General features: G+C 39.9%; 1 protein-coding gene across 6 annotated transcripts in view; it reads left to right on the top strand.

Moving 5' to 3' along the window:
* LAMA2 (laminin subunit alpha 2) overlaps positions 1–27,678 on the top strand; it is a 693,105-nt gene that overhangs the window by 654,678 nt on the left and 10,749 nt on the right. For all 6 annotated transcript variants that reach the window (XM_027551500.1, XM_027551497.1, XM_027551499.1 and 3 more), the window contains 6 exons: positions 1,067–1,243; positions 7,736–7,884; positions 13,568–13,744; positions 13,980–14,148; positions 25,937–26,049; positions 26,589–26,778. In XM_027551500.1, coding sequence (XP_027407301.1) covers positions 1,067–1,243; positions 7,736–7,884; positions 13,568–13,744; positions 13,980–14,148; positions 25,937–26,049; positions 26,589–26,778 — 975 coding nt within the window. The remainder of the gene's footprint in view (positions 1–1,066; positions 1,244–7,735; positions 7,885–13,567; positions 13,745–13,979; positions 14,149–25,936; positions 26,050–26,588; positions 26,779–27,678) is intronic.

A 27,678-nucleotide genomic window follows, 5' to 3' on the forward strand; every position in this document is an offset into this window, starting at 1 on the left:
ATGTCACTTAACTTGGCCTGGAACACTGCAGGGGAAAATATCCTGCATTAAAAGATTCCTTGTTTTCACTCCAGCAAAATCCAGGACTTTTCAAATGAACATTTTAAGCACTATAAATGCCCAACTACAGGGGGTTGCTTAAATAAATCCTTGCACATTCCTACAATGGAATGACCTGCTACTAAAAGTGAGATTGAAATCTAAATTTACTGACAGAGATACCCCCACATATAAAGTGAGAAAAAGAAGTTAGAAATGAACGTACCTGTCATGATTCAGTATGAATACAGAGAGGAGGAGAGAGGAAAGGAGCAAGGTTGTAAAAGATAAAACAAGTGAATGACTGCATGGCTGCAGGAATCCATGAATGAATGGATTATATGGATACAAAGTTCTATGCTTCTACACAGCTTTGGGATGGGATTGATTTTTACACTCTTACTTTTTGTACTTTGTTACTGTCTACAATGTTACTGTTTCAATTTTATCAGCAAAGACTGATACTGTTTTCATTTTAAGAAAATTAAACTAGGAAATATTTGATTTATTTTTAAAATTTAAATTGTATCTGATTTTTTAAACATTCCTCCAGAGTGTCTTTATACATTTAGTAACAATGAACATCTTTACCCTCAACTCATCACTGAGAAAGAATGCAGACAGAGACCATGGTCAGACTTAGCTATAAAACATAAGCAATTAGTTGGTAAAAGGATTCAAGGGATCAATGAGAGTGTTTTCAAGGAAGATTTAGCAAGATAGATTTAAATCAGAAGAAAATGTTACCTATTAGTGATAATCAGTAATGGTCTTTTATATTTCAAATCAAAAGTTCTAGAATAAAATAAGAACCCCAAAGTTTTATTTTAACTTAAATATTACAGTTTGGAATAATATTTCTTCAGTTGCTCTTAAGCATAACTGAGTTTTCATGCATTCTGAGTTGTCATGCATGACAATATATTTCATAGTAACTTTGAATGCATTGAGAAGGGTGAGTGAGATGGAGAAACTAAGGGTTCATTCATTTCTAATGCTTTCTTCCCTTCTTTCCTTTTACCTGAAGAACGTTTACACAGTTAGCTTCCCCAAGCCTGGTTTTGTAGAGCTGTCTCCTGTGCCTATTGATGTTGGAACAGAAATCAATCTGTCCTTCAGCACCAAGAATGAGTCTGGGATCATTCTCTTGGGAAGTGGAGGGACACCCATTCCGCCTAGGAGAAAACGACGGCAAACTGGACAGGTAATTACAACACCTAATTAATACAACAAAAATAAAATAATAATTAAAAGTATAACACCTAATTAATAATGCATTTTCCCTAATATTTATGTAAAACAATTATTTTACAAAGAGACTCAGGAGAGGCATTTAGGATTTATAAATTGTCTTTGTATTTTTAAACATTTATTTCTATTATCATCTTTTTAGGACAATTATCTCCCCAAGGATTTTTCTGTTGGTCAATTCTAGGTGTGGGTGCACTTGTATTTACATCCATGTATCATATGAGTTTGAACATATAAAGAGAGAACGCTTAAAATATATTCAAATTGTATTAATATTCTCTTCTAAGTCCAGTTTCCTGCCAACTCTGTAGATATACAGATGGGGGACCCTTAAATTTAAATTCCCTTTGGATCGGTTTCACCAGCTAACATGATGCAGTCTGTTGGCGCCTAACTGCTCCGCCTTCTCTGGACACCAAGAAAGCAAAGAATGGACTGGATAGAAGACAAAGAAAACACAACCAACACAGTGTCACGATAGTGACATCAAAATAAAGCCTACACAGAGTCTGCTTTGTGAACTTCTGTTTTCCTACCATCTAGCCATTCAATTCGGAGAAGGCAATGGCACCACGCTCCAGTACTCTTGCCTGGAAAATCCCATGGATGGAGGACCCTGGTAGGCTGCAGTTCATGGGGTCGCTGAGGGTCGGACACGACTGAGCAACTTCACTTTCACTTTTCACTTTCATGCATTGGAGGAGGAAATGGCAACCCACTCCAGTGTTCTTGCCTGGAGAATCCCAGGGACAGAGGAGCCTGGTGGACTGCCGTCTATGGGGTCCCACAGAGTCGGACACGACTGAAGTGACTTAGCAGCAGTAGCAGCAGCAGCACCCATTCAATTCTGTTAAAAGCTAGCTCTTAGTCGTCCACATCTAGGCACCATAAGTCTTTACTGCATGGATATTCCTCCAATACTTTCAACTATACTTTTAAAGATAACACATTTTTTCCTTTTAATCTAGTTTTTCTCAGTGAAAGCATTCTTAGGAATTACCTAATCTGCCATGGCCAAAGCTTAGAGTACTTTGTAAACATATCCTTTATAAATATGCATGCATCCCTGTAAATCAGGCTGTATTGTTTGTGATTATAGGATTATTAAAATCACTTTTATCATTTAAAGTTTAATAATTTAAACCACTATTTAATAATAGTAGGTAATAATAAGAAAGCCTTCTTTAGCAATCAATGCAAAGAAATAGAGGAAAACAACAGAATGGGAAAGACTGGAGATCTCTTCAAGAAAATCAGAGATACCAAAGGAACATTTCATGCAAAGATGGGCTCTATAAAGGACAGAAATGGTATAGACCTAACAGAAGCAGAAGATATTAAGAACAGATGGCAAGAATACACAGAAGAACTGTACAAAAAAAGATCTTCACGACGCAGATAATCACGATGGTGTGATCACTGACCTAGAGCCAGACATCCTGGAATGTGAAGTCAAGTGGGCCTTAGAAAGCATCACTACGAACAAAGCTAGTGGAAGTGATAGAATTCCAGTTGAGCTATTCCAAATCCTGAAAGATGATGCTGTGAAAGTGCTGCGCTCAATATGCCAGCAAATTTGGAAAACTCAGCAGTGGCCACAGGACTGGAAAAGGTCAGTTTTCATTCCAATCCCAAAGAAAAGTGAAGTGAAGTCGCTCAGTCATGTCCGACTCTTAGAGACCCCATGAACTGCAGCCCACCAGGCTCCTCCATCCATGGGATTCTCCAGGCGAGAGTACTGGAGTGGGGTGCCATTGCCTTCTCAAGGAAAGGCAATGCCAAAGAATGCTCAAACTACCACACAATTGCTGTCATCTCACACGCTAGTAAAGTAATGCTCAAAATTCTCCAAGCCAGGCTTCAGCAATATGTGAACCATGAACTTCCTGATGTTCAAGCTGGTTTTAGAAAAGGCAGAGGAACCAGAGATCAAATTGCCAACATCTGCTGGATCATGGAAAAAGCAAGAGAGTTCCAGAAAAATATCTATCTGCTTTATTGACTATGCCAAAGCCTTTGACTGTGTGGATCACAAGAAACTGTGGAAAATTCTGAAAGAGATGGGAATACCAGACCACCTGATCTGCCTCTTGAGAAACCTATATGCAGGTCAGGAAGCAACAGTTAGAACTGAACATGGAACAACAGACTGGTTCCAAATAGGAAAAGGAGTACGTCAAGGCTGTATATTATCACCCTGTTTATTTAACTTATATGCAGAGTACATCATGAGAAACGCTGGACTGGAAGAGGCACAAGCTGGAATCAAGATTGCTGGGAGAAATATCAATAACTTCAGATATGCAGATGACACCACCCTTATGGCAGAAAGTGAAGAGGAACTCAAAAGCCTCTTGATGAAAGTGAAAGTGGAGAGTGAAAAAGTTGGGTTAAAGCTCAATATTCAGAAAACGAAGATCATGGCATCTGGTCCCATCACTTCATGGGAAATAGATGGGGAAACAGTGGAAACAGTGTCAGACTTTATTCTTCTGGGCTCCCAAATCACTGCAGATGGTAACTGCAGCCTTGAAATTAAAAGACACTTACTCCTTAGAAGGAAAGTTATGACCAACCTAGATAGCATATTCAAAAGCAGAGACATGACTTTGCCAGCAAAGGTTCGTCTAGTCAAGGCTGTGGTTTTTCCTGTGGTCATGTATGGATGTGAGAGTTGGACTGTGAAGAAGGCTGAGCACCGAAGAATTGATGCTTTTGACCTGTGGTGTTGGAGAAGACTCTTGAGAGTCCCTTGGACTGCAAGGAGATCCAACCAGTCCATTCTGAAGGAGATCAGCCCTGGGTGTTCTTTGGAAGGAATGATGCTAAAGCTGAAACTCCAGTACTTTGGCCACCTCATGTGAAGAGTTAACTCATTGGAAAAGACTCTGATGCTGGGAGGGATTGGGGGCAGGAGGAGAAGGGGACAACAGAGGATGAGATGGCTGGATGGCGTCACTGACTCAATGGATGTGGGTCTCAGTGAGCTCCGGGAATTGGCTATGGACAGGGAGGCCTGGTGTGCTGCAATTCTGGGGTCGCAAAGAGTCGGACATGACTGAGCGACTGATCTGATCTGATCTGATCTGATGTAATAATATTCTTTTCTCCCCACCACCAAAAAAAGAAAATAACAAAATACAGTTGACACTTGAAAATATGAGTTTGATCACACAGGTCCACTTGTATGTGAATTTTTTCTTCAGTGGTAAATACAACGGTATTACATGGTCCAAGGTTGTTTGAAACTGAGGATGCAGAATATCTGATATGGAGGAACTGAATAAAGGGAGGGCCAACTATAAGTTATGCTCTGATTTTTGACTGTGTGGAGGGTCAGTACCTCATGTCATTCACCTGTACTGACAAATAAAATCCAAAAATGTGCAACCATGAGTAACTTGCATTATCTACAGAACACAAAGGTGGTTTGATATTAGAAAGTCTGAAAATCATATAATCATCTTGATAGACATAGAGAACACTTGTAACTAAACTAAACACCCATTCCTGATCAAAAATAACAATAACAAAAGACTTAGTAAATTAAAAAGAGAATGATAGGAAAACATAAACATTTCCTATAAAATCAAGCCCAAGAAAAGATAAATATTATTGCTATACTGAACTTCCCTGGTGGCTCAGACAGTAAAGCGTCTGTCTACAATGTGGGAGACCCGGGTTCGAGCCCTGGGTTGGGAAGATCCCCTGGAGAAGGAAATGGCAATCCACTCCAGTACTATTGCCTGGAAAATCCCATGGACAGAGGAGCCTGGTAGGCTACAGTCTATGGGGTCGCAAAGAGTCAGACACGACTGAGCGACTTCACTTACACTTTTCTTTCATACTGGTCTTAGCCGATGCAATAAAAAAAGAATAAATAAATATAGTACAAGAAAAAATATATAATTTAACAAGAAATAAAACAAACATAAGACCTATACTGGAAAAATTATAAAATTTATTGAAAATGTATAACAGACTACTTAATAAAGTCATTATGTTAATGGAAAGACTCAGTGTTAAAAATATTCCAATTCTCCATAAAATGATATGTAGGTTTGCCTTCAATGAAAATATCACCTTATCTTTTTTTTTTTTTTCATTTTTTGAATGTTGAGTTTTTTTTTTTTTTTATTCTTCCAATTTTATTTTATTTTTAAACTTTACATAATTGTATTAGTTTTGCCAAATATCAAAATGAATCCGCCACAGGTATACATGTGTTCCCCATCCCGAACCCTCCTCCCTCCTCCCTCCCCATACCATCCCTCTGGGCCGTCCCAGTGCACCAGCCCCAAGCATCCAGCATCATGCATCGAACCTGGACTGGCAACTCGTTTCCTACATGATATTTTACATGTTTCACTGCCATTCTCCCACATCTTCCCACCCTCTCCCTCTCCCACAGAGTCCATAAGACTGTTCTATACATCAGTGTCTCTTTTGCTGTCTCGTACACCGGGTTATTGTTACCATCTTTCTAAATTCCATATATATGCGTTAGTATATGTCACCTTATCTTTTTGTAAATCAGAACAAATTCTAAAATTAATATCAAAAGTCCAAGAAAGTTATGAAATAGAATAAGTTGGAAGACTGTTCTAGCAGTTTTGAATCATGGTTGTGTAGCATTAATACATGGATAACTCTGTGTCAGTGGAACATAAGAGAGAGAGCCAAGTATAGATGGAAATGACATTTGGCAGTAGGTAGCATTGCACATCATCAGCGAAAAAAGTGAACCTTTCAGTGAATGATTCTGGGGCAATTCATTATCCATTTAGACAAAAAAATGAAGTAATTTCTATTTCATGTTAAACAGAAAATTAATTCCCAGTGAATTAAAGTCTTAAATATGAAAGGAAAAAACTTTAAAATGTTTAGAAGAAAATGTAAAAGGATAACCTATGACCTTAAGGAAGAAAAGAATTTCTTTGGGAAGGAAAAAAAAACATTTTTTTAAATTAGAGGGAGAAGAAGTAATGTTCTATCTCATTTTATATTGTGCATAACAAGTATGGAATAAGTATGATAAAAATAAATGTTCTCCTAAAGTCTTTGCCTTTTAATCCAAAATACAAAAAATTTATTAAATAAATTTAAATAATAAGCCAGTTATTATAATAAAAGGACCAGATCAAACATTCTGAGATAGATTTTCACTAAAGGATATCTGTGCCCTGGATCACAGTCAAGTAACTAAATACCACCTCTCAGTTTCAGATTTCTCCTCATCAGAACCACATGAATAGGCTTGAATCATCAGTTGTCAGGATAGTTCTTAAAATAAAACTTTTTCATTAAAACAATTAAAATGAGAAAATATTAAGTGCTATAGTACAAATTAGAAATAACATGTTAATGCTTCAACATTTTAATGAATATGTTTTATTTTTTTAATATCTGTTTTAAAATCTGTTATTGCTGTCTGAAAGAGGAAACAATATTAAATAAATAATTCATTTCTGTTGTAGAATCAAACTGGTTAAATGACATACTTTATTTTTCAAAGCTACCAGTTTTGATACTCACAGGGTCATTTGTGATTATGTTCTGCTAACGGGGTTTGAGACCTCAATCAGCTTAAAAAACAACTTTAATTGAGTGCTTACATGGCAGTTGCCCCTTTCTGATGGATGGCGACACTGATCCAGGTCCTCTGGGCATTTTGCATGGGACACGCAGCAACACAGCTGATTTTGCAAACTGTTGGAGACACTGTGATATTTGACTGAAACCATCTCCACCGCCTTGTGGTGACTCGCGGAGGACCGAGTGATCGTGTGTGGCAGGGGGCCCCTTGCTCCACTTGAAAAGGAGCACGCAGTGGTGTCAGCTTTGGGGATGAGGACTGCATTCAGTTTCCCTGGGGTTCACAAACTGATCTCAAAAAACTACACTGTTGCTATAGTAACAGTGGCAAGAAGAAAGCAGTCGTGTTTATGGATGAAAAATTGTCTGCCTTCTTTCTAAATGTGGGAGACAAGTTAGGTGTTGGTGATAACAATCCATTCCACCAGCCTAGAGAAGGAATTGAAATCTAAACACTCAAAATGCCCTGAGGCGGGAGTGAGACCTGATTTCCAGAAGCTAGCTGTCCATCTGTGAATGCAAGGGAGAGGGGTTTTATTAACCCCCTTTGTTTCCTGATGGGTTTTGTGAATTAGAAGCCCAATGCGAGCACAGCTGTTCCTTTCAGCATCGCAAATCTGCTTTGCAGAGATGGCTCTCTTACTATCTCCCTTTCCACATCACCTAACAAGCAGAAATGGTAAGTGATTGTAAAGCTATTTCCAGCTGCTTTAAATACTCTGTAAGAAAATATTGAGTCTTAACTTCTCAGGTAAGCTCACAGAGCAGATGAATCTGCCGTTCTTTCAGGTAACTAAGCTAGGTCGTAGACGAGACTCCTTTCGTCTTCAATAACCATTTGCTGTTGCAGGCCTATTATGCGATCTTCCTGAACAAGGGCCGGCTGGAAGTGCATCTCTCCACAGGGGCGCGCACAATGAGGAAAATTGTCGTCAAACCGGAGCCGAGTCTGTTTCACGACGGGAGAGAGCATTCTGTTCATGTAGAGAGAACTAGAGGGTAACAACAGTTCTGGCGACTGACTGTACTGTCGTAACTAACACGAACTTTTGCTCGCCTTAGTCCTTAACTGGACCTTTGTGTGTATGGACAGACGACACATTGCTGAAGTGTCAAGTAGCTTAATTTTATCTTCTTTATATTTCATACTTTGGGAACTTCATTTACCTTGACCCTTAGGAGTTTTATTCTTAACGTTTTTTCTGCTGAGCAGCTCTCCTCTTCACCTCTGGAAAACCAAATGCATCTTCTGAAGCCATAGCTAAGAAAAATCTCTCCCTCTGCACCTCTCAAATACTCTCTTCTCAAATAAGGCATATGTGGGTGGTGAAACAGCGCAGAGCAGCTCAGCTGGGGCCCGCAGCCTTTGGCAGCTGCCATTTCATTCGGATTCCAAGGCAGTTATGGCTGCTGCTTAGAAATCTGTCACAAATACAGAGCAGGGCAGCAGCTGCAGGACCCACGGAGCCCTGCTCTGTGCGGGCCTCACACCTGGCCCCTGCCAAGGTGTGCAGGGTCCCTGCACCACAGCTCTGTGAGGGGCCAGAGTTGAGAGAGGGCAGAGGCTGCTGTCTTGCCATCAGGGCACAGAGGCTGCCTCTCTGCTGATCCACCAGAGCACTTGCTTCCCAGCCCTGAGTCAGGGAATTGGCTGTTAGTGTTATGAGCCGATGTCTTATTTTTTCAGAATGCTGAAGTACTTTATACTTACTTTATTGAGGAAGTCATTTGTTATTTGATTTTTTTTTTCCATCAAAGTGTATGACAGCTCAGATAAGGGGATTCCCTGATGGTTCAGCAGGTAAAGAATCCACCTGCAAAGCAGGAGACACAGGAGATGCACATTCTATCACTGGGAGGGTAAGATCCCCTGGAGAAGAAAATGGCAACCCACTCCTGTATTCTTGCCTGAAAAATCTCATGGACAGAGGAGCCTGGTAGGCAATAGTTCATGGGTCACAAAGAGTCAGACATGACTGAGCAACCAAGCACACAAGCACAGTGAGTTTAGAAAGACAATTAGAGAAAAACAGAAGCCCAGAGACTTCAGACCTCCAAGCCAACGATCCATCTAGACTGAAAACATAGAAAAGAACTGGAAATCAAGCTTGATGAAACCTCAAAACATAGACAGTACTTTTGAATATAACAGTATGAAGGCATAGCAAAAGTTCAAGCAAGTAAATGTTATTCTTTACTTAAAGTCGACCATTTTCTAATCATCCTCTTGTGTGGACAATAGTTTAAATAAGTAATAACAATGTCTTGTAAGTAAAGAAACTTTCCTTGCTTTGCATTTTTCTGTTATATAGAGCATTATCTTTTGGGCTGAATTAATGCTCAGTCAATTACGGAGTATCTACTAACTGAAATGTTTAGAAACCATGATTAAGACAAATGAGGGATCAATATTTGGACAAACTAAGAACATTTACTAATCTTCTAGGCACATATTGCAGTCAGGGTCTCTGAAGAGAAATGCAAACTGAATGTTCTCATTTGAACCTTAAGGAATGCTCTAGAATACTGATTTTGCAAGTCTTCTAGACTTTACTTCAGGTCCTTTGCCAAATGTTAGTCCTTCTCATTGTAGGAAAAACTTTTTAAGGTTTTTAAATAATTTCAAGAAGCAAATGCAGATCTGAGAAATATAGTTGGCCAAAAAATCATTCAAAATATGTTATTTTGTAGGGAAAGGATTCTGACATTCCCAAGTGCATTTTGATGTTATTCTAAGATGTCCTTTTCACAGGTGTCTCTTCAAGAAGGGTATTTTAGTATGCCAGCTTCACAGCTGTTGGCCATCCATCCAACCTTTATTTGATTATGCTCGGTATAGTACATCCCTGAAAACTGGTCATTCAGTTAATTGGCCATATAAACAAACTGTTGTGCCATTCTCTATTAATTAAAGGATAATGTATTAGACATATTGTGTTGTCACTACACTCTGTGGCAAAGCAAGAGCTCATCTGCCACCATAATGTCTCATTCAGCACTCTGAGGTCAAAAAACAATTATTACCTATCCCTTAAGCAAGTGCTTCAATTAACTGATTAACCGGAGATCACTAATGACCCGAAGAACATCACCTAGAAACATAGTTTAATGCTTCATATCCATTTTATGGCATGCCCTGTGTCAAATACTACAAAAATTATGTCCTTTAGTTATTCTAAATATATATGAGATATGTATTCATATCCTTTCATCGCAGATGAGGAAATATTAACTAATTTACCCCAAATCACATAGCTAGTAAATAACAGGCAGGATTTAAGCCCAGATATACTTGACTTTAACACCTCATCTGTGCTTGCTAGGTATTTATTCTCACCTCTGTGACCTCAGAGGTTTGTATTACTTGATGTTGATGATGAGACTCTTGTTAACTTGGAAATACTTGCTTTCTTCCAATACTATTTAGACTGTAGATGTCAATTGTTTCCTTTCCTCAAACAATACTGCCTCATAAAATTAGTAGATTTTTATCAAATTGAGAGGCAAGCTTTTCAGTATTTACTCTCTTTACACTTCCTTTCTCATTTTCTTTCCTTCTCTACTCCTCCCTCCGCAAAGACTTCACCTCCTTTACTTTGGTGTCTAATTCCCTAGTACTCCAGTGATCCTCTGCCTTTTATAACTGCTTGGCCCTCTGATCTTCCTCCTGAAGTCCACCTAAATGGCCAGTAGTTCTAACTGGATAAAAACAGTAAACCCTAAGAGCCTGGAGTAGAAGCTTAGGCACATAGGTATTCTCCATGAAAGCATTCTTCACACAGGGACAGAATTAGGCTAAAGACCACAAAGTTGGAGCAAATATTTCAGGAGTAATTTGAGGTTTCCAGAATGGGACCAAGATTTGAATACTGCAACCCAATTATTTCTTTCTAACCATCCAAAATATGTTCAATTTAAAAATTTCAGGTTTTGCTTTTCATGTAAATTGTAAATTTCAGGGCACTTCTCTTAATATCTTTTACCATGTATGCAGTTCATTTGATAGTGATTTGAAAAAAAAATCTTAGATCAATATTTCATACAAATAAATTGAATATAAGTAATAAAATATTATAAAACTTTAAGATTCAACTATTGAAATTTTAAGGAAATATAGCTGACATATCACAATATTAATAGTATTGTAATGATTCTTATAATGCTTTTTGGGCATAGTGGGCCCACAGTGAAGAATTTTCGAATAAATCCTTTTTAAAAAACACACCAGAATCATAAAGGACATGTAATATCCCTCTTTGAAGTGAAGTGAAGTCGCTCAGTCATGTCCAACTCTTTGCGACCCTGTGGACTGTAGCCTACCAGGCTCCTCCATCCATGGGATTTTCCACGTAAGAGTACTGGAGTGGGTTGCCATTTCCTTCTCCAGGGGATCTTCCTAGCCCAGGGATCGAACCCAGGTCTCCCGCATTGTCGGCAGACGCTTTACCATCTGAGCCACCAGGGAAGCCCAGTGGCTTCTCTCTTTACAAAGTGCTAAATAAATGACCTAGATTTGGTGCTCCTAGGTTGTAAAATACAAACTGGATTCAACTGTAGTCCTTTAACAGTGTCCTTATTAAGGAATACAACCTCAGTGCAATGCCTTCATTAATGGTTTCCGTGGTTCAGAGTAGGGGTTCTTATCCTCCTTTTATAAAAGAATCGAATGAGACTGAGCAAGATTAAATAACTAACCCAAGGTCACACAGCTAGTAAGCTTTCATGCATGCTAAGTCGCTTCAGTTGTGTCCGACTCTGTGACTCTATGGACTGTCGCCTGCCAGGCTCCTCTGTTCATGAGGATTCTCTAGGCAAGAATACTGGAGTGGGTTGCATTTCCTCCTCCAGGAGATCTTCCCAGGGACGGAACCTGTGTCTCTTATGTCTCCCGCATTGGCAGGTAGTTCATACTAGTGCTTAAGTCCAGACTCTTTCTTCTGAAAGTTCATGCTCACTCTACATCTCCACCCTGTGATCCAGTAAGAAAGGGCCATTGTTGTGGTCTTTAGGGGCAGAACCAGACTAGAGAGAGTCCACGTGAGAAAGAGGAGAGCCTCTGGATCTTTAAAAATTCTAATCAAAAGCAGAGATTTGCTGTCCTTGGACAGTATTTAATAATGGCTTAAACCCTTCATTCAAAGCCTAAGTAACACTGGCATATAGGAGATTACTTTTAGCAAATGGAAAAAAAAAAAAGGGAGTATGAGGGGTACTTCTCAATGAGTCCCACATACCCAGAAGTGAGTGGTTTTCTAAAAGTCTCATAAAACCACCCACATTCTTAGCAATAAGTTTGAACTCTTGAATTTTGCCAACACAATCTTCCAGAGTCTGGCAAAACATCAATATATCGTTCCCCCTATTTTGCCTTTGAAACTAAATCCAATCTGCTCCCTCCATACCACCTGAGCAATAAAGAGACATAAAAAATGCTTCATAGAATGGAAGGTAGTAAGTATATCCTTGATAAGAGCATCTGTCCAGAGTCAGACTGCCTGGGTTCAAATCCCAGCACATCTGTATGAATTGGGAAAGCTACTTAGCCAATCTGTTCCCCTCAGTTAACTCATCTGTACAGTGAATATAGAGTTTTTTAAAAGATATTTGTTAGAAAGATGTTTCTGACATTTTAAGCCACAACAATATCTGGTCTTTGTTCTATTCTCTTACATTTGAATTGTCCCAGCGTGGGCCAGTTGTTCAGTACCATTTCAGAGCATCTTTGCCCTGATTTATTGTTTCTAACTCTATGTGTGGTTTTTCTTCTTTATAAAATCAAGTAACATAACATTTTAGAACTGAGTTTGCTGACTAAATATTTCAGATTTTCTCTCCAGATGTGAATTAGTTTGTAGTAATCCCCATTCATGATCCTCGGGCTATTGACTAACACTTAAGACTAAGAGCCCCATGCTGACTATTGGGACTGAAGTTTTAAAACCTGCTTCTAGAACAAAAGAGAAAATGCCTTTGGTCATTTTCATCAGCAGAATTCTTTGCCTCCTGATTCTCTTCCCCAGGATCCACAGAGTGAATAAGTAGCATGAGGTTCTCAATTAGTAATGTGTAAGTTATCTCTCATAGGCAAATTAGGGACGTTAATGAAACAGCCACTAAAGAAAATCATTGCAGAGAACAATTAGCCTGGCGTTCTAGCCTGCCTCTTCCATTCAAAAGCCAGCAGCTACATTCTTTATAAAACATCCTGTAAGCGTTTGCTGTTGATTCCTACAATCTAAGCTCTCAGGAGTACAGTTTGTCCCCTAGCAAGAAGATAATAGCTGGCACAAACCAAGAAATAAAGAGCCAAACAAAACGTGACCCCATGCTGTGCTAAACCGCTGTGCTAAACCGACTGAGCCTCATACGATTAGACACTACAACCCCATACAGAAGCCTCCACTCCACCGGCTCACATGTAGGACCACTGTAGTCAACACCACCAGAGGCTAATGCTGTAGCTACACCACTACCTTGTTTCAAGAAACTCTCTAGGAGAGCTAACAAGGGAGGCAGAGGGGCAAGAAACAATATCATTTGCTAAGTGACAAGTTCCTAGTCATCAGATTTGGCTCTCTTAAAAGCTACTGGAAGAAGGGGTGCGTGGTGGCAGGAGAGTTTGCTTTCTGGTTGTATAGGACACTGTGTGTTTTACACTTGTTTACTTTCAATATTTTATCAGCATGTTCACTGTTCAAGTGGATGAAGACAGAAAGCATATGCAAAATCTGACCGTGGAACAGGCAATAGAAGTTAAAAAGCTTTTCATTGGGGGCGCTCCACCTGAATTTCAACCTTCCCCACTCAGAAATATTCCTCCCTTTGAAGGCTGTATATGGAACCTTGTTATAAACTCTGTGTAAGTCAATCTCCTTGTTACTCTTTTTTTTTTTTTCCCATAGGAGGATTGCTATTGCATCTACATTATCCAAAACCATGGGGTGGGGGAGAGGGGAAACAATAAAGATCTTCAAGTCAAATTTTTAATTGCACTGAGACCTTTTAAAGGGGAAAGGGGAAATGTGATGTAACGGTAGGGAAGCAGGACAATGAAAATTAAGAGAAAGTATTGAATTTTTATTATGTTCCCTTAGCCCTATGGACTTCGCACAGCCTGTATCCTTCAAAAACGCAGACATTGGTCGCTGTGCCCATCAGAAACCCCCTGAGGAGGAAGATGGAGCAGTTACAGCTGAAACAGTTACCCAGCCAGAGCTGGTTCCCACCCCAGCGGTTCCTGCACCCACCCCGTTTCTGACACACGTAGGTGTTTACATCCCATTGCTTTCTCATTTTACCCCTGTGTTTGTAGTCACTTTCTGAAAGAAGGTTACTCAGGATATCTAGTATACTCTACTGCTAGAATTAGAGGAAGGGTCACCTGTCTATGAAAGCCTATTCTCCTTACGTCTTCCTTGAATTACTTTCATTTATATTTATGGTCTCCTTTAATCTTCTTGTTTATAAAGTGGCACATGTTTTCAGTTGAAAAGTTAGCACAGAAATGTCTGCGGAATCAAGAATAAAATCCACCTATACTAGCACCACCCAGAGATAATCATATCAATTTTCAGCCCCTTTTATTTGAATTTTACATAGTAGATCTCATATCATGTATACAACTTGGTATTCTGTTTTTAAAAACCAGTTGTACATAGGTAAAACTGTTTCTAAACATCTTGCCAATGTGTGTGTCTAATATGATGTATATGTATGTGTATGTTTGTGTAAGAGAGACATAAAAAAATACTTCATAGAATGGAAGGTAGTAAGTATATCCTTGATTAGACCGTGGGTCCAGAGTCAGACTGCCTGGGTTCAAATCCCAGCACATCTGTATGAATTGGAAAAGCTACTTAGCCAATCTGTTCCCCTCAGTTAACTCATCTGTACAGTGAGTATAGAGTTTTTTAAAAGATGTTTGTTAAACACGTAGCATTATACTCAACATTTAATAAATGGCATAATTACCATATAGTAATGATCATAGTGACAGCTTTTAAACAGGTTCTATCCAATATTATAAGTAATTTTTCTAACAGCTGTCTAAAATATATATATATATACACACACACACACACACACACACACACACACACCATCACCCCATTTTTAGCTGAGTTAATTAAGAATCAGTTAGCCTAAATAATAAACCCAAACACAGTCAGTAAGTGGAAGGATAGGAATTTTAATCTGGTGGGTCTGGTTGTACAATCTGATTCCTTATCACGGTGACACTGCCTTTACAGCTTGTTCTATGTCTTGCTCACTGAGCGGTTACCATTTAGAGCATTTCGAGGTTTTCACTACAAGAAACTGTATTCTAATCAGCACTTCTGTACATCAGACTTTCTCATTGTTTCTAAAGATGTTCTAAAAACAGATTCTTCGATGGGTAATTATGAGGCCAAGTGAAGAATATAGCCAAGATTCTCAACACGTATACAGGAATTGCTTTTTCCAAAGGTTACACACATTTTCATTCTCACCACCAAAGATCTCACACTGCTCTTGACAGCGCACGCACCGTACTTATAATATTTGCCAGTTGACAGGTGGAACGTGTTACCTTGAGTGCAGATTTTGGAACTCTCCAACATTTTGTTCTTTTCGTTAGTTTTCATGATGGAATTAGTTGTTCTGCTGAGTGGTGTGCTCATTGTCACTAGAAATATTTATTAAATGAGAAGCCAAACCGGCCATTTATTCCAATCATCATTTTTTCCTCCTCTGTAAAATGTGGATATTATACCTACATTGCCTAATGATGGGATTATTATAAGAATCAAATGAGATAATATATGTGGAAGTTCTTTGAAAAGTAGAAAAGGTATGCACGCATAGATACTGTAGGAAGATTCTTTCTTGTGGGCTTTTCTCTAGCTGCAGTGAAAGGGGGCTACTCCCTAGTTGCAGTACATGAGTTTCTTACTGCGGTGGCTCCTGCAGTTGTAGAGCGCGGGCTCCAGAGCATTCAGGCTTCGGTTATTGCAGCACATGGGCTCAGTAGTTGTGATTCCTGGGCTCTGGAGCACAGGTTCAGTACTTGTGACTCATGGGCTGAATTGTCCTGCAGCATGTGGGATCTTACCATACCAGGGATTGAGCCCTTGTCTCCTGCATTGACAGGTGGGTCCTTTACCACCGAGCCACCAGGGAAGCCCCAGATACTGTGCGAATTCTCTGCATTTACTAAGTAACTAGTATGTGTCCAGTACTCTGCCAGGCATAGTATATCCATTATTTCATTTGATTTCCACAAGTTGTTAATCATTTCTTGTTTATTTATATTGTTGGAAGTATTATTAGCCCCATTTCACAGAAGAAAATACCTGTGATCACACAGCACAGCTAGCAAGTGAAAGGCTATCAGTCATTTGGGGATTAGTTCAAGGAGATGTTTTTCTCCTAAGACATACTGAGATCTGCCACACGTATTTTAGAATGTTTCCTTAGTGCTTCCATAATATGGCTTTATGCTAGACTTATCCCAGCAAAGGGAAGGTGAATGATCCCCACCCCTTTTCCCTCATACACCGCTCTCTGAACTGTTATCCTTCCTATCTGTTCCTTGGTCTCAAGTCAATTAAAGAATTAAAAACACTGTGGGTAAAATGAGCTTTTTAGACACTGGATGCAGATATCCATTTGGATTCTATAGGAAAGTGGATCCTAAATTCTGAACAACTAACTTAGAATTATAAAAAGCAGAAGCCCTAGAGACCAGCTGGTCCAATTGCCATCTTAATACATGAATCTTTTTATATACTTGATGTGGACTTAAAAACTTTGCTTGAACATTCCATTGACAAGGCTCTTCCAGTGTAATAGGGCAGGCTCTAGTTGTAGGAAAGCCATTGGTTATAATGACGTAAAACCACATCCTTATAACCTCCATGTAATGATTGTGTTTCTGCAGCCAAACACATTAAGTTTTTATCTTCTCTAACATCCCTTCAAGCATTTGAAAACAGCTGTGCTCTCCTTTCCCAGGCTAAATATTCCATTATCTCAAGCATTTTTCTTAATTTCTAATTTTGTTATTTCCACCAGTAATATTCTTATACTTGAAATATCTTTTCAAAATATGGCACCTAGAACAGACCATACTACTGAAACTGGAGTACACAGTTCAGAGGACAGCAGAGTGCCTCCTTCCACTGGTCTGTCGTCATATTCTACTAATACACCTGAGAAGGTTTTAATGTTTTAAGCAGATGTGTCATGCCATCAGTTCCTCGTTAGTACTGTATTTGGTCAACCAAAAGCTTGAGGGCCTTTGAAATTCTCTTGAGTCGGGTCCCTCAGCCAGTAAACATTGAATTGTTCTGGTTTATTGGTGAATAACTCTGCTGGACCTACCAGTTGCCCTTCTTTTTCTCTTTTTAGTGATCACCTTTCTTAGTTGTGTTTCTAAAATACAACTTTTTAGGAGATCTCAAGCATATCCTTCTGTGGTTTCTAGAGATCATATTTGCCTCCTTTTTCTGAAAACAAAGATCCTTTTGCATCTGGACTGGAGATTTTAACTCATTTAAATTTTCTTATAACCTTCTGTTCTAATTCCAGTTTTCTCTCAGCAGTGTATTTAACTTCTACAAAAAAGAGCAATCCACTTGATAGAGAAGACAAAAGTAAAAGAGAGGTTGAGTAACAGTCCTGTGGGTTGGTGTAGAAAGACTCACAGAACATCAGACTTGCACATTGTAATACTTACAACCATGTGGTCAAATTTGTGTATTTTAGAATCTTTCATCGCTGTTGGGTTGTACCATATTTTCGGAGTTTCAAATCATGGAACCATACATATTTCCTCTTTTTAATTTGATTTCTTTCATTTTCATTCATTATTTGTGTGTGTGTGTGGAGAGAAGTATCTACTTTTTAAAGGCTATGTTTTATGACAAATATTTACTAAGAGCCTACAAAATGCAAAGATGGGTAAGATATCATCATTTATTTTATGATATTTATTTCAAATATGTATTAAGAGCCTACTAGAGAAACAGAAACTGAGAGACGTATTTGAGAAAGTAGACATTACCATAAATAGCACAGTAACCAAATATGCAAGGAGGTCAGTCAGGATAAATGCCAAGTATGGACTGCAAACACAGCTGGCTACCTTCCAAGATGGAAAATTAGAAGCATGGCAGGGTACACTGTTAATCTCCATGCAGGTTAGTGGTACCTGGAAGTGTGAAAACAGATCCATAAAATGCAAGTTTTAATATGTCACCATACTCTTGTACTTAAAATCGTTCAATCGAAACAATATAAAATGACATACTTTTGACATTATGTTAAGTGGGGAAAACAGGATATAAGACTCTGTATTCTGCATCATTGTATCTGTATCAATAGTTAGAAAAACACATAAGAAAAACCTTTTCGAAAAATGCATCAGATGCTAACAGCAGACGATGGATATGGTCCAGAGATGATTTTCATCATTTCAAAAAATATTCTTAAGTGTGTTTTGTTTTCATAAATGTTTTAAAAGATGAATTGGAAAGAAATGTTTTTTCTGCATTTATTTCTCCACAACCACCAGTTATATAGCTGATTTCCTCACTGGGGAAGAGACACATGCTGTGTGAGCCCCTCTCAGCTCAACCACATTGAGAGTCACTGAGGAAACAAACCAGGTCTTCAATCCAAGTGATCCATGACAGAGGTCTGCCTGCCCATCTGCTGAAGCCCACCTGCCTTTACTCAGTGAACTCAGGGGGCTCACTGAGTAACTGCCTTGTCTTCTCTAAATGGAAGAAACTCTACTGAAAAAGAGGATAATGTTTACTCTGAGGATTGTTGTTATTGTTGTTCAGTTGCCAAGTTGTGTCCGACTCTTCATGACCCCATGTACTGCAGCACACCAGCTTTCCCTATCTGTCACCATCTCCCGGAGTTTGCCCAAGTTCATGTCCATTGAATCGGTGATGCCATCCAACCATCTCATCCTCTGTTGCCTGCTTCTCCTTCTGTCTTCAGTCTTTCCCAGCATCAGGGCATTTTCCAATGAGTCTTTGCATCAAGTGGCCAAGGTATTGGAACTTCAGCTTCAGCATCAGCCCTTCCAATGAGTATTCAGGGTTGATTTCCTGATTTGATCTCCTTGCAGTCCAAGGGACTCTCAAGAGTCTTCTCCAACTCCACAGTTCAAAAGCATCAGTCTTCCGTGCTCAGCTTTCCTTATGGTCCAACTCTCGCATCCATACATGACTACTGGAAAAACCATAGCTTTGACTGGTCAGTAATGTCTCTGCTTTTTAATATGCTGTCTAGGTTTGTCATAACTTTTCTTCCAAGGAGCAAATGTCTTTTGATTTCATGGCTGCAGTCACCATCTGCAGTGATTTTAGCCCAAGAAGAGGAAATCTGTCACTGTTTCCAACTTTCCCCCTTCTATTTGCCATGAAGTGATGTGATCGGATGCCATGATCTTAGTTTCTTTAATATTTAATTTTAATCTGGATTTTTCACTCTCTTCCTTTACCCTCATCAAGAGGTTCCTTAGTTCCTCTTCACTTTCTGCCATTAGAGTGATATCATCCACATATCTGAAGTTGTTGATATTTCTCCAGGCAATCTTGATTCCAGCTTGTAACTCATCCAACCCTGCCTTTCCCATGACATGCTCTGCATATAATTTAAATAAATCAGTGACAATAAACAGCCATATGAGGTTCTAACCATCGCTTCTTGATAGGCATACAGGTTTCTCAGGAGACAGGTAAGATGGTCTGATATTCCCGTCTCATTAAGAGTTTTCCACAGTTTGTTTATCCACAAGGTCAAAAGCTTTAGTGTAGTCAGTGAATCAGAGGTAGATGTTTTCCTGGAATTCCCTTGCTTTCTCTATGATCAAGCAAATGTTGGCAATTTGATCTCTGGTTCCTCTGCCTTTTCTAAACCCAGATTAGACGTATGGAAGTTCTTGGTTCATGTAATACTGAAGCCTAGCATGCAGGATTTTGAGCATAACCTTGCTGGCATGGGAGATGAATGCAATTGTCCAGTAGTTTGAACACTCTTTAGTACTGCCCTTCTTGGGAACTGGGATAAGGATTGACCTTTTCCAGTCCTGTGGCCACTGCTGGATTTTCCAAATTTGCTGATATAATTGACATAAATGCAGCACTTTGATAGCATCGTCTTTTAGGATTTTAAATAGTTCTGCTGGAATTCCGTCACCTCCACTAGCTTTATTGACAGCAGTGCTTCCTAAGGCCCACTTGCCTTCCACTCCAGAATTCCTGGCTCAGGGTGAGTGACCACACCATCGTGGTTATCCAGGTCATTAAGATCTTTTTTGTTCAGTTCTTCTGTGTATTCTTTCCATCTCTCCTTGATCTCTTCTACTTCTGTTAGGTTTTTTACAGTTTCTGTCCTTTATTGTGCCCATCTTGGGATGAAAGTTTCCTTTGATAGTTCTCATTTTCTTGAAGAGATCTCCAATCTTTTCCCCTTCTGTTTCCCTCTATGTCTTTGCATTGTTCACACAGGAAGGCCTTCTTGTCTCTCCCTGCTGTCCTCTGGAGCTCTGTGTTTAGTCGGGTGTGCCTTTCCCTTTGCCTTTGCTTTTTGCTTCTCTTCTTTCTTAAGCTACTTGTGAAACCTCCTCAGACAACCAACCCCTTTGCCTTCTTGCTTTTCTTTTTATTTGGGATGGTTTTGTTCACTGTCTCCTGTACAATATTACAGACCCCTGTCCATAGTTCTTCAGGGATTCTGTGTACTAGCTCTAATCCCTTGAATCTACTTGTCACCTCCACCGTGTATCCATAGGGATTTTAATTATACCTGGTGAGCTTAGTGGTTTTTCCCCACTTTCTTTAATGTAAGCCTGAATTTTGCTATAAGAAGCTGATGGTCTGACCCACATTCAGCTCCTGGTCTTGTTTTTGCTGACTGTATACAGCTTCTCCAACTTCAGCTACAAAGAATGTAGTCAATCTGATTTCAGTATTGACCATTTGATGATTGATGTCCATGTGTAAAGTTGTCTGTTGTGTTGTTGAAAAAGAGTATTTGCTATGACCAGTGGATTCTCTTGGCATAACAAGGATTATTATGGCCTAGATTATACACTGTGTGCAAAGTACCTGCTCACAGTAACACTCCAACCTTCTTCTAAGAAAACTAGTTACTTTAACCTTTCACACTTCTAAGGTGAGAGCAAGGGTTAGGGAAAGGGGGTGAGCATTCTGTTTTTAAACAAACTCCAACATGATATGGTTATTATCTCTCAAGTCTCCTATCAGTTTCAATTCTCACCATTTTCTCTTTTTAAATCAAAATTCAGAATTTTAGGAATTTAAGAGTTAAGACTTATGCGTTAATTCCAGAAGTGGCAACTACCCATCTACGTGTCCCTTATTTGTTCCAGCACAGTTGACAGCATCCTCTCCTATTCTGTTTCCTTCATTTCCTTCTTTACAATGTCACACCTGTCCCCACCAGCAACTTACAGCAGAAGGACAATGTTCACTCTCCTCCAGGGTAATTTAAGAGTATTTTGAGAAAGCCCTGCCCTGTGAAATGGATTATGTCAATCCTATTATTAATACATGCCAGAACATCATAGATCAGAGCGCATGTTTTTTTTCCCGCATATTATCTCATTTGATAGTGTGGTAGCTATCTTCTCTTCATGCTGCTGCTGCTAAGTCACTTCAGTCGTGTCCGACTCTGTGCGACCCCATAGACGGCAGCCACCAGGCTCCCCCGTCCCTGGGATTCTCCAGGCAAGAACACTGGAGTGGGTTGCCATTTCCTTCTCCAATGCAGGAAAGTGAAAAGTGAAAGTGAAGTCGCTCAGTCGTGTCCGACACTTCGCGAGACCCCATGGACTGCAGCCTACCAGGCTCCTCCATCCATGGGATTTTCCAGGCAAGAGTACTGGAGTGGGGTGCCATTGCCTTCTCCGATCTTCTCTTCATACTACTCTCTTATTCTTTAGCTTGTTTAGCGCTGGATAAAAAAAAAAAAAAAAATTTCTGCATCTTCTATTTGTGGATGTTTCTCATGGAGGACAGCCAAGGATAAGAGTAGATAAGAGTGTGGACTTCTAGTACTACAGAAAATTATCAAAATGTGACAAGTTCTCTGCAGGTATATATGCCGTTTATAAAACCAAGTCTTTCCAACCAATGTGGCCTGTGTGGATTTATATACAATGCGCCGGCTGCATGGTTGTTCTTTTTTGTTTGTTTAAACTTGAAGTTTATTGGAATGTTGAACCTTGAATTTCAAAGTCTAAAATGCGAATACTAAGAGGAGTGGATAAATAGCCATGAGGAGTCCCTGCAGTTCAGGGCTCTTGGGGGAGATGTGAAAAAGAAGTAGAAAAGAATAGAGCAAAAGAAAGCTATTCCTCCTGCAGATTTAATGCTATGACTTTAAAAGCTAAGTACAGCCCTGGCCAATAAATTGAGTAGATACTGATATGTATTTAAAGGGGAAACATACATTTTCCATACCACAAAGAATTACTCTTCAGACATTAGTGTGTAAATGGAACTGCAAATGCCCACTGTTTACCAAAAGAGCTTATATTCAGAGAGTTAACATAACTCAGTTTCTCAGTAAAAAACTTGAACAGGGGTTTTATATTTCAGAATATTAAAGTCTGTACCATAAAAATTATCTTCTGCTTAGTATTCATGCCAAAAGAAGAGCATCACAAAGATGCATCCGACTTTGAAGAAGTCATTTTAGCCCTCATTTGTTTAGAATTTTTGACTCATGAAAGAAGAAAATGATGCTACTTTTTGAATTAATTTTTATTAAAGTATAGTTGATTTACAATATTACATCATTTTCAGGTACACAGCATAGTGAATCAGTATTTTTGCAGACTGTACTTCGATTATGCAATTTTTAAATCATTCATCATTTGGTGCTTTGAAGAACAGAGATGCCAGTTTTGGTCAATACAATTAAAGTCTCTACTCTGCACCAATCTAAAGTCAAGCAACGTTTATCCACCAATCATATGTCATTCTGAATCCAATAACACATTTCTAAATGTCACCCAAAAGTCAGCAGTTGGAAGTGACCCCTGCTTTATTCTGATCTGAAATTAATTGAGTAACAGGATGAAGGTGAAAATGTTAAGCTCCATTGCCAATCCGAGGCTCTATCCACTTGCCTAAACGTGGCTACGGGAAGCACAGCTTCCTTCAGAGTCCTCTCCAACCGCATTGCCACTCCCAACAGGTGCATGGCCATGTTTAGACTCCCCACCCAAGTCCTGTCTGCGTACATCTTGTCACCTGCCAAGCAGAGATGTACATGGAGCAAGCACATCCTATCCCTTCCTATTTTCCCCATGTGTACTTTAAAGAGTCACCACAAGGTGGCAGGATTGTAACATGCTGAGATTGATGATCCCCTGATATTTGTATCATTGTTTTAACACATTTCAGAGATCAGTTTTTCCAAAATAACACAAGTCACGTCCATAAAGATGATGCCTCCCCTCGAGTTCACACTGGCTTGAAGGAAAACAATTCATCTTGCAACAACTATTCTTGAAAGGTTACTTAAAATTATCTCACTAGAAGACCCTTAGCTTCAATTTCTTTGGGAAGCAGGGTTGAAAATGTCTTTAATGACAAAATCATTTTAGTCTTGTGCAAACCTTGGGCACTTTCTATCCCATCTCAGGTGGTGCCTCTTCAAAATGTGGTTGGAAGGAAAAGAGCCGCTTGAGTGGCCAGGTGAGCACTCTGCCCTCCAAGGGGTTTGAGGGAGGAGAAAGAGGAGATAGGACAGGTAACCTTCTGGGAACGTCAGGCCTGGGTTCAGATCTGCCCGCAGGAAAGCAGTTTAGACACAGTCCATCCCATCTCCCTTAACCAAGTGAGAGGAGGCGTTGAGGCTTGCAGCAGAAACATTACCAGACTAGAGACTGTTGCAGAATTGTCTTCGCGTTTAAATCCTAAAGCAGATACACAGAAAATTCTCTTACACTGGTACTTCTCTGTCCTCTTTCAACTGCCAATTTTATAAAAGAAGGTGGTACTGGACTGCGTAGCCTATCCCTTCTCTAGGGGATCTTCACGACCCAGGGATTGAACCGGGGTCTCCTGCATTGCAGGTGGATTCTTTACCAACTGAGCTATGAGGGAAGCCCTTAGGGCTACACATTATAGTTCCCTAATTCCTCCACATAAAGTGACCTTTTAAAGACCTCGGTTTTCAGAGTTGAGGGTTTAGAGATGCTTTAGCTAAATCCTTCCACTTGATGGATTCCCAGCAGGTCAGATTCTCTTCAAGATTTCTGAGGAGGACTGCAGGCTACTTACGTACGTTGTGATAGTCGTCTCTACAGAAAATATTGAGAGGCTGATAAATGATCCAGTTCTATTAAGAGCATCATTGAAGGCTGAGACATTAAGCTACCAAGATCTTTCCATGTGGGCTCTTTTTTGCAGGCAGTGTAATAAGAAATGTGCCATGTGCTGATTCCAAGAGAGGCCCAGTCAGCTGCATGAATAGATAGCATTTTTCTGTTCTGCCCGCTGAGTTTTTGCATATCTGTGTGAATTTGAGCCACAGTCTGTTCTTTGTAACTGACCATCTCCTGGGAAGCTAGGTCGGGGAAATACTTCCATAAAGGCCAATTTTACAGCATTTTAAAACACTTAAAGCCTTTTACCTGCTGTAGCAGAGTGCTCCATTTGACTAAGCTCAAGAGAAAAGAGGGCAAGGCTTTTCCTCATCAAGGAAAAATTTCCTGTGCACTGATGACTCATCTCCAAGGTACAGTCTCTGGGAAAAGCTTTCTGTATCCAGAGCCCACCTTGGGCTCTTTGAGAATCTCTGCTGACTCAGCATGCACTGGGGCAGTGGCCCATCCAGTGCTATTAAGTGAAGATCTTTAAAAACAGATGTGCTGTTGAGAGCATGCGGGTTATTTATTTTCTTGTGTACTTCGTGTTCTAAAAGACTTCTTAAGCAGCTTGTACTTGGAATTATTTTGTGAAAATAGAGACCAGGGAAAGGTGGCTTTGGTAACTTGAGAAGCCTTGATTATCTATTGAGCTGAGGGTTACTGTAGCCAAGTAAGGTCCACCCAGCCAGGTCCGGCTTTATAATTGACAGAGCTCAGAGCCAAGTGAAAATGCTAGGCACCTTGTTCAAAAATTATTAAGAACTTCAAAATGATGACAGCAGGGCATTAAGCTCAGTGACTGCACAAGTAGCCGGCCTCTGAAGCTAGCCCTGCAGCGAGGTCTCCCTTGTAAGCACCCTAGGAAGCTGATCTTTGAACAGTGGCAGTTGAAATGGTATATGGTGGGTTACATTAAAAACTGTGCTGGGTTGCCTAGCAACAAGCTAAGGGACTGAATGGCTGACTTGCAAGTTGAGAAACACCAACTTGAAAGTCTAAATTCACAGAAATCTTCTAGCACTGATAATTTTCAAGAAAAAGTAAGACAGTGGGAGACAGAAACGGGGAGGGGAAGAAAGAACATATTTTTCCACTCATAACCCGGCAGCGGCTAGCTTGTCACTTTCCCTGTTCAATCTTCTAAGCAGATAACTCTTCATAAGTGAAGTAGAAGTGAGAAGGAAATTCCAGTTTTCTCAGAAGTATAAATAATAGTTTTCCTTAAAGAAGAAAGAAATGGCAACCCACTCCAATATTCTTGCCTGGATAATTCCATGAATTCCATGGACAGATTAGCCTGGCAGGCTACAATCCATGGGGTCACAAAGAGTTGGACACAACTGAGCAAGTAACACTTTAAAGGATGGTGGAAACATGAATTAATCAATGCATATTTTTGAGCACATGCCTTTGGCAACTCAAGGGTACAGTATAAGAAAACGGTTTCACATTTATGGAACATTTAATAGGAAGTACCTCCTATGCAGTAGATTACAGAGATGAATCAGAAACCGCTTTTATTTCTCAGAAACTTAAGCGAGATTATGTGAGAACATGAAACTGAAATATAAGAAACCATTAGACAGCAGCATTACATTTTAAAGAGTGGAGTCCATAATCTCTGCTTCTTCTCTCCTTGGTATTTTACAGGGTCCTTGTGCAGCAGAATCAGAACCAGCTCTCCTGATAGGGAGCAAACAGTTTGGGCTTTCGAGAAATAGTCACATTGCAATTGCATTCGATGACACCAAAGTTAAAAACCGGTATGATTTATTCTGAGATATTAGATAAGAACTGATAAATGGAAGTACTAAGTGTTTGTTTACTCAAGTTTAATTAACTAGATTTATTAATATATGAGGTGAGATTTTTTTAATTCACTGAGTGCAGTAAAGAATAGAAATATATTTATCTGATCCCGAGAAGCCCAGTTTAGAAACTCAGCAGACCTGGAAAGTCCTCACCTCTGAAAAGGTTTTGCTATATTCTATGAAATGGCTTCCCTGGTGGCTCAGCTGGTAAAGAATCTGCCTGCAATGCAGGAGACTAGGGTTTGAGCCCTGAATTGGAAAAATCCCCTGGAGAAGGGAATGGCTACCCACTCCAGTATTCTTGCCTGGAGAATCCCATGGACAGAGAAGCCTGGTGGCTTACAGTCCATGGAGTTGCAAAGAGTTGGACAGGACTGAGTGACTAAGCATGTGTGCATCCTTTATGAAAAGGCACCGTGACCCGATGCCGCCCTATGCTGGGGTAAGAACGCTCTTCTTCCTGTTTTATTTTGCATACTTTTATTTCACAGTCTCACCATTGAATTCGAAGTGCGAACTGAAGCTGAATCAGGCTTGCTCTTCTACATGGCACGGATCAACCACGCTGATTTTGCTACAGTTCAGCTGAAAAACGGATTGCCCTACTTCAGTTATGACTTGGGAAGTGGTGACACCAGCACTATGATCCCCACCAAAATCAATGATGGCCAGTGGCACAAGGTAATAGTCCCAGGATGTCAGCAGTGCCCTACAACGGGGTTACTGGGGGGCAACCATCAGCGTGCCCCTGGCCCCAGGACTGTTTTGCAGTGCAGACACTGACTCTGGGGCTACTGAAATGTGGCAGGGGCTAAAAATACAGCAAGCGCCATATACAACTGCCCAACCTAGGAAAATGGGGTCAGACCTGGATAGGTTTATAGTTGAACACTTGTGTGCCTCATCATGGTACCACAAGATTCCATCATTGTTATACAGCTGTGGTTCCCAAACATCTGTCCACAAACTAGGGCCAGGCAATTGAAGACATTCCCAATACGCTAAGTATTACCACTTAGAGAAGGAAATGGCAACCCAATCCAGTATTCTTGCCTGGAAAATTCCATGGACAGAGGAGCCTGGTGGGCTATAGTCCATGGGGTCACAAAGAGTCAGACAGGACTGAGCAGGCATGCATGCAAGTATTATTATGGGACAATGGAATGTGTTGATCATGAAGCTCTATGTATTCAATGTAAAGGAATAATATTTATTCTGAAATTCTATTTTCCCATTTTTAAGGGGCCAAAATGGCCTCTCTTTTATGAAATAATATTTGACCAACTCAAAAGCTGGCAACACTAAAATGGGCCTTAAAGCTCCCTTCTCCTGCTCTCCCACCCCCTACAGGTCTGAGCACACTAAGAGTCTAAGAATCTGCTACACTGTGTTTAAAGTCCTCTAGGGTATCATTTCCACCAACAGTCATTTGGAACAACTTTTTAAATGTTGGCCTTACACCCAGAAGCTGGTACTGTTATGGGCACAGAAGGCTCATTTGCCAGCTTACTGTCCTCTTTGGCATGACTGCAAGTAGATAATATACTGCCTGATTAAAACAAAACTCACTCAGAATTTGTC

This window comes from Bos indicus x Bos taurus, chromosome 9, assembly GCF_003369695.1.
Source record: "Bos indicus x Bos taurus breed Angus x Brahman F1 hybrid chromosome 9, Bos_hybrid_MaternalHap_v2.0, whole genome shotgun sequence".
NCBI lineage: Eukaryota > Metazoa > Chordata > Mammalia > Artiodactyla > Bovidae > Bos > Bos indicus x Bos taurus.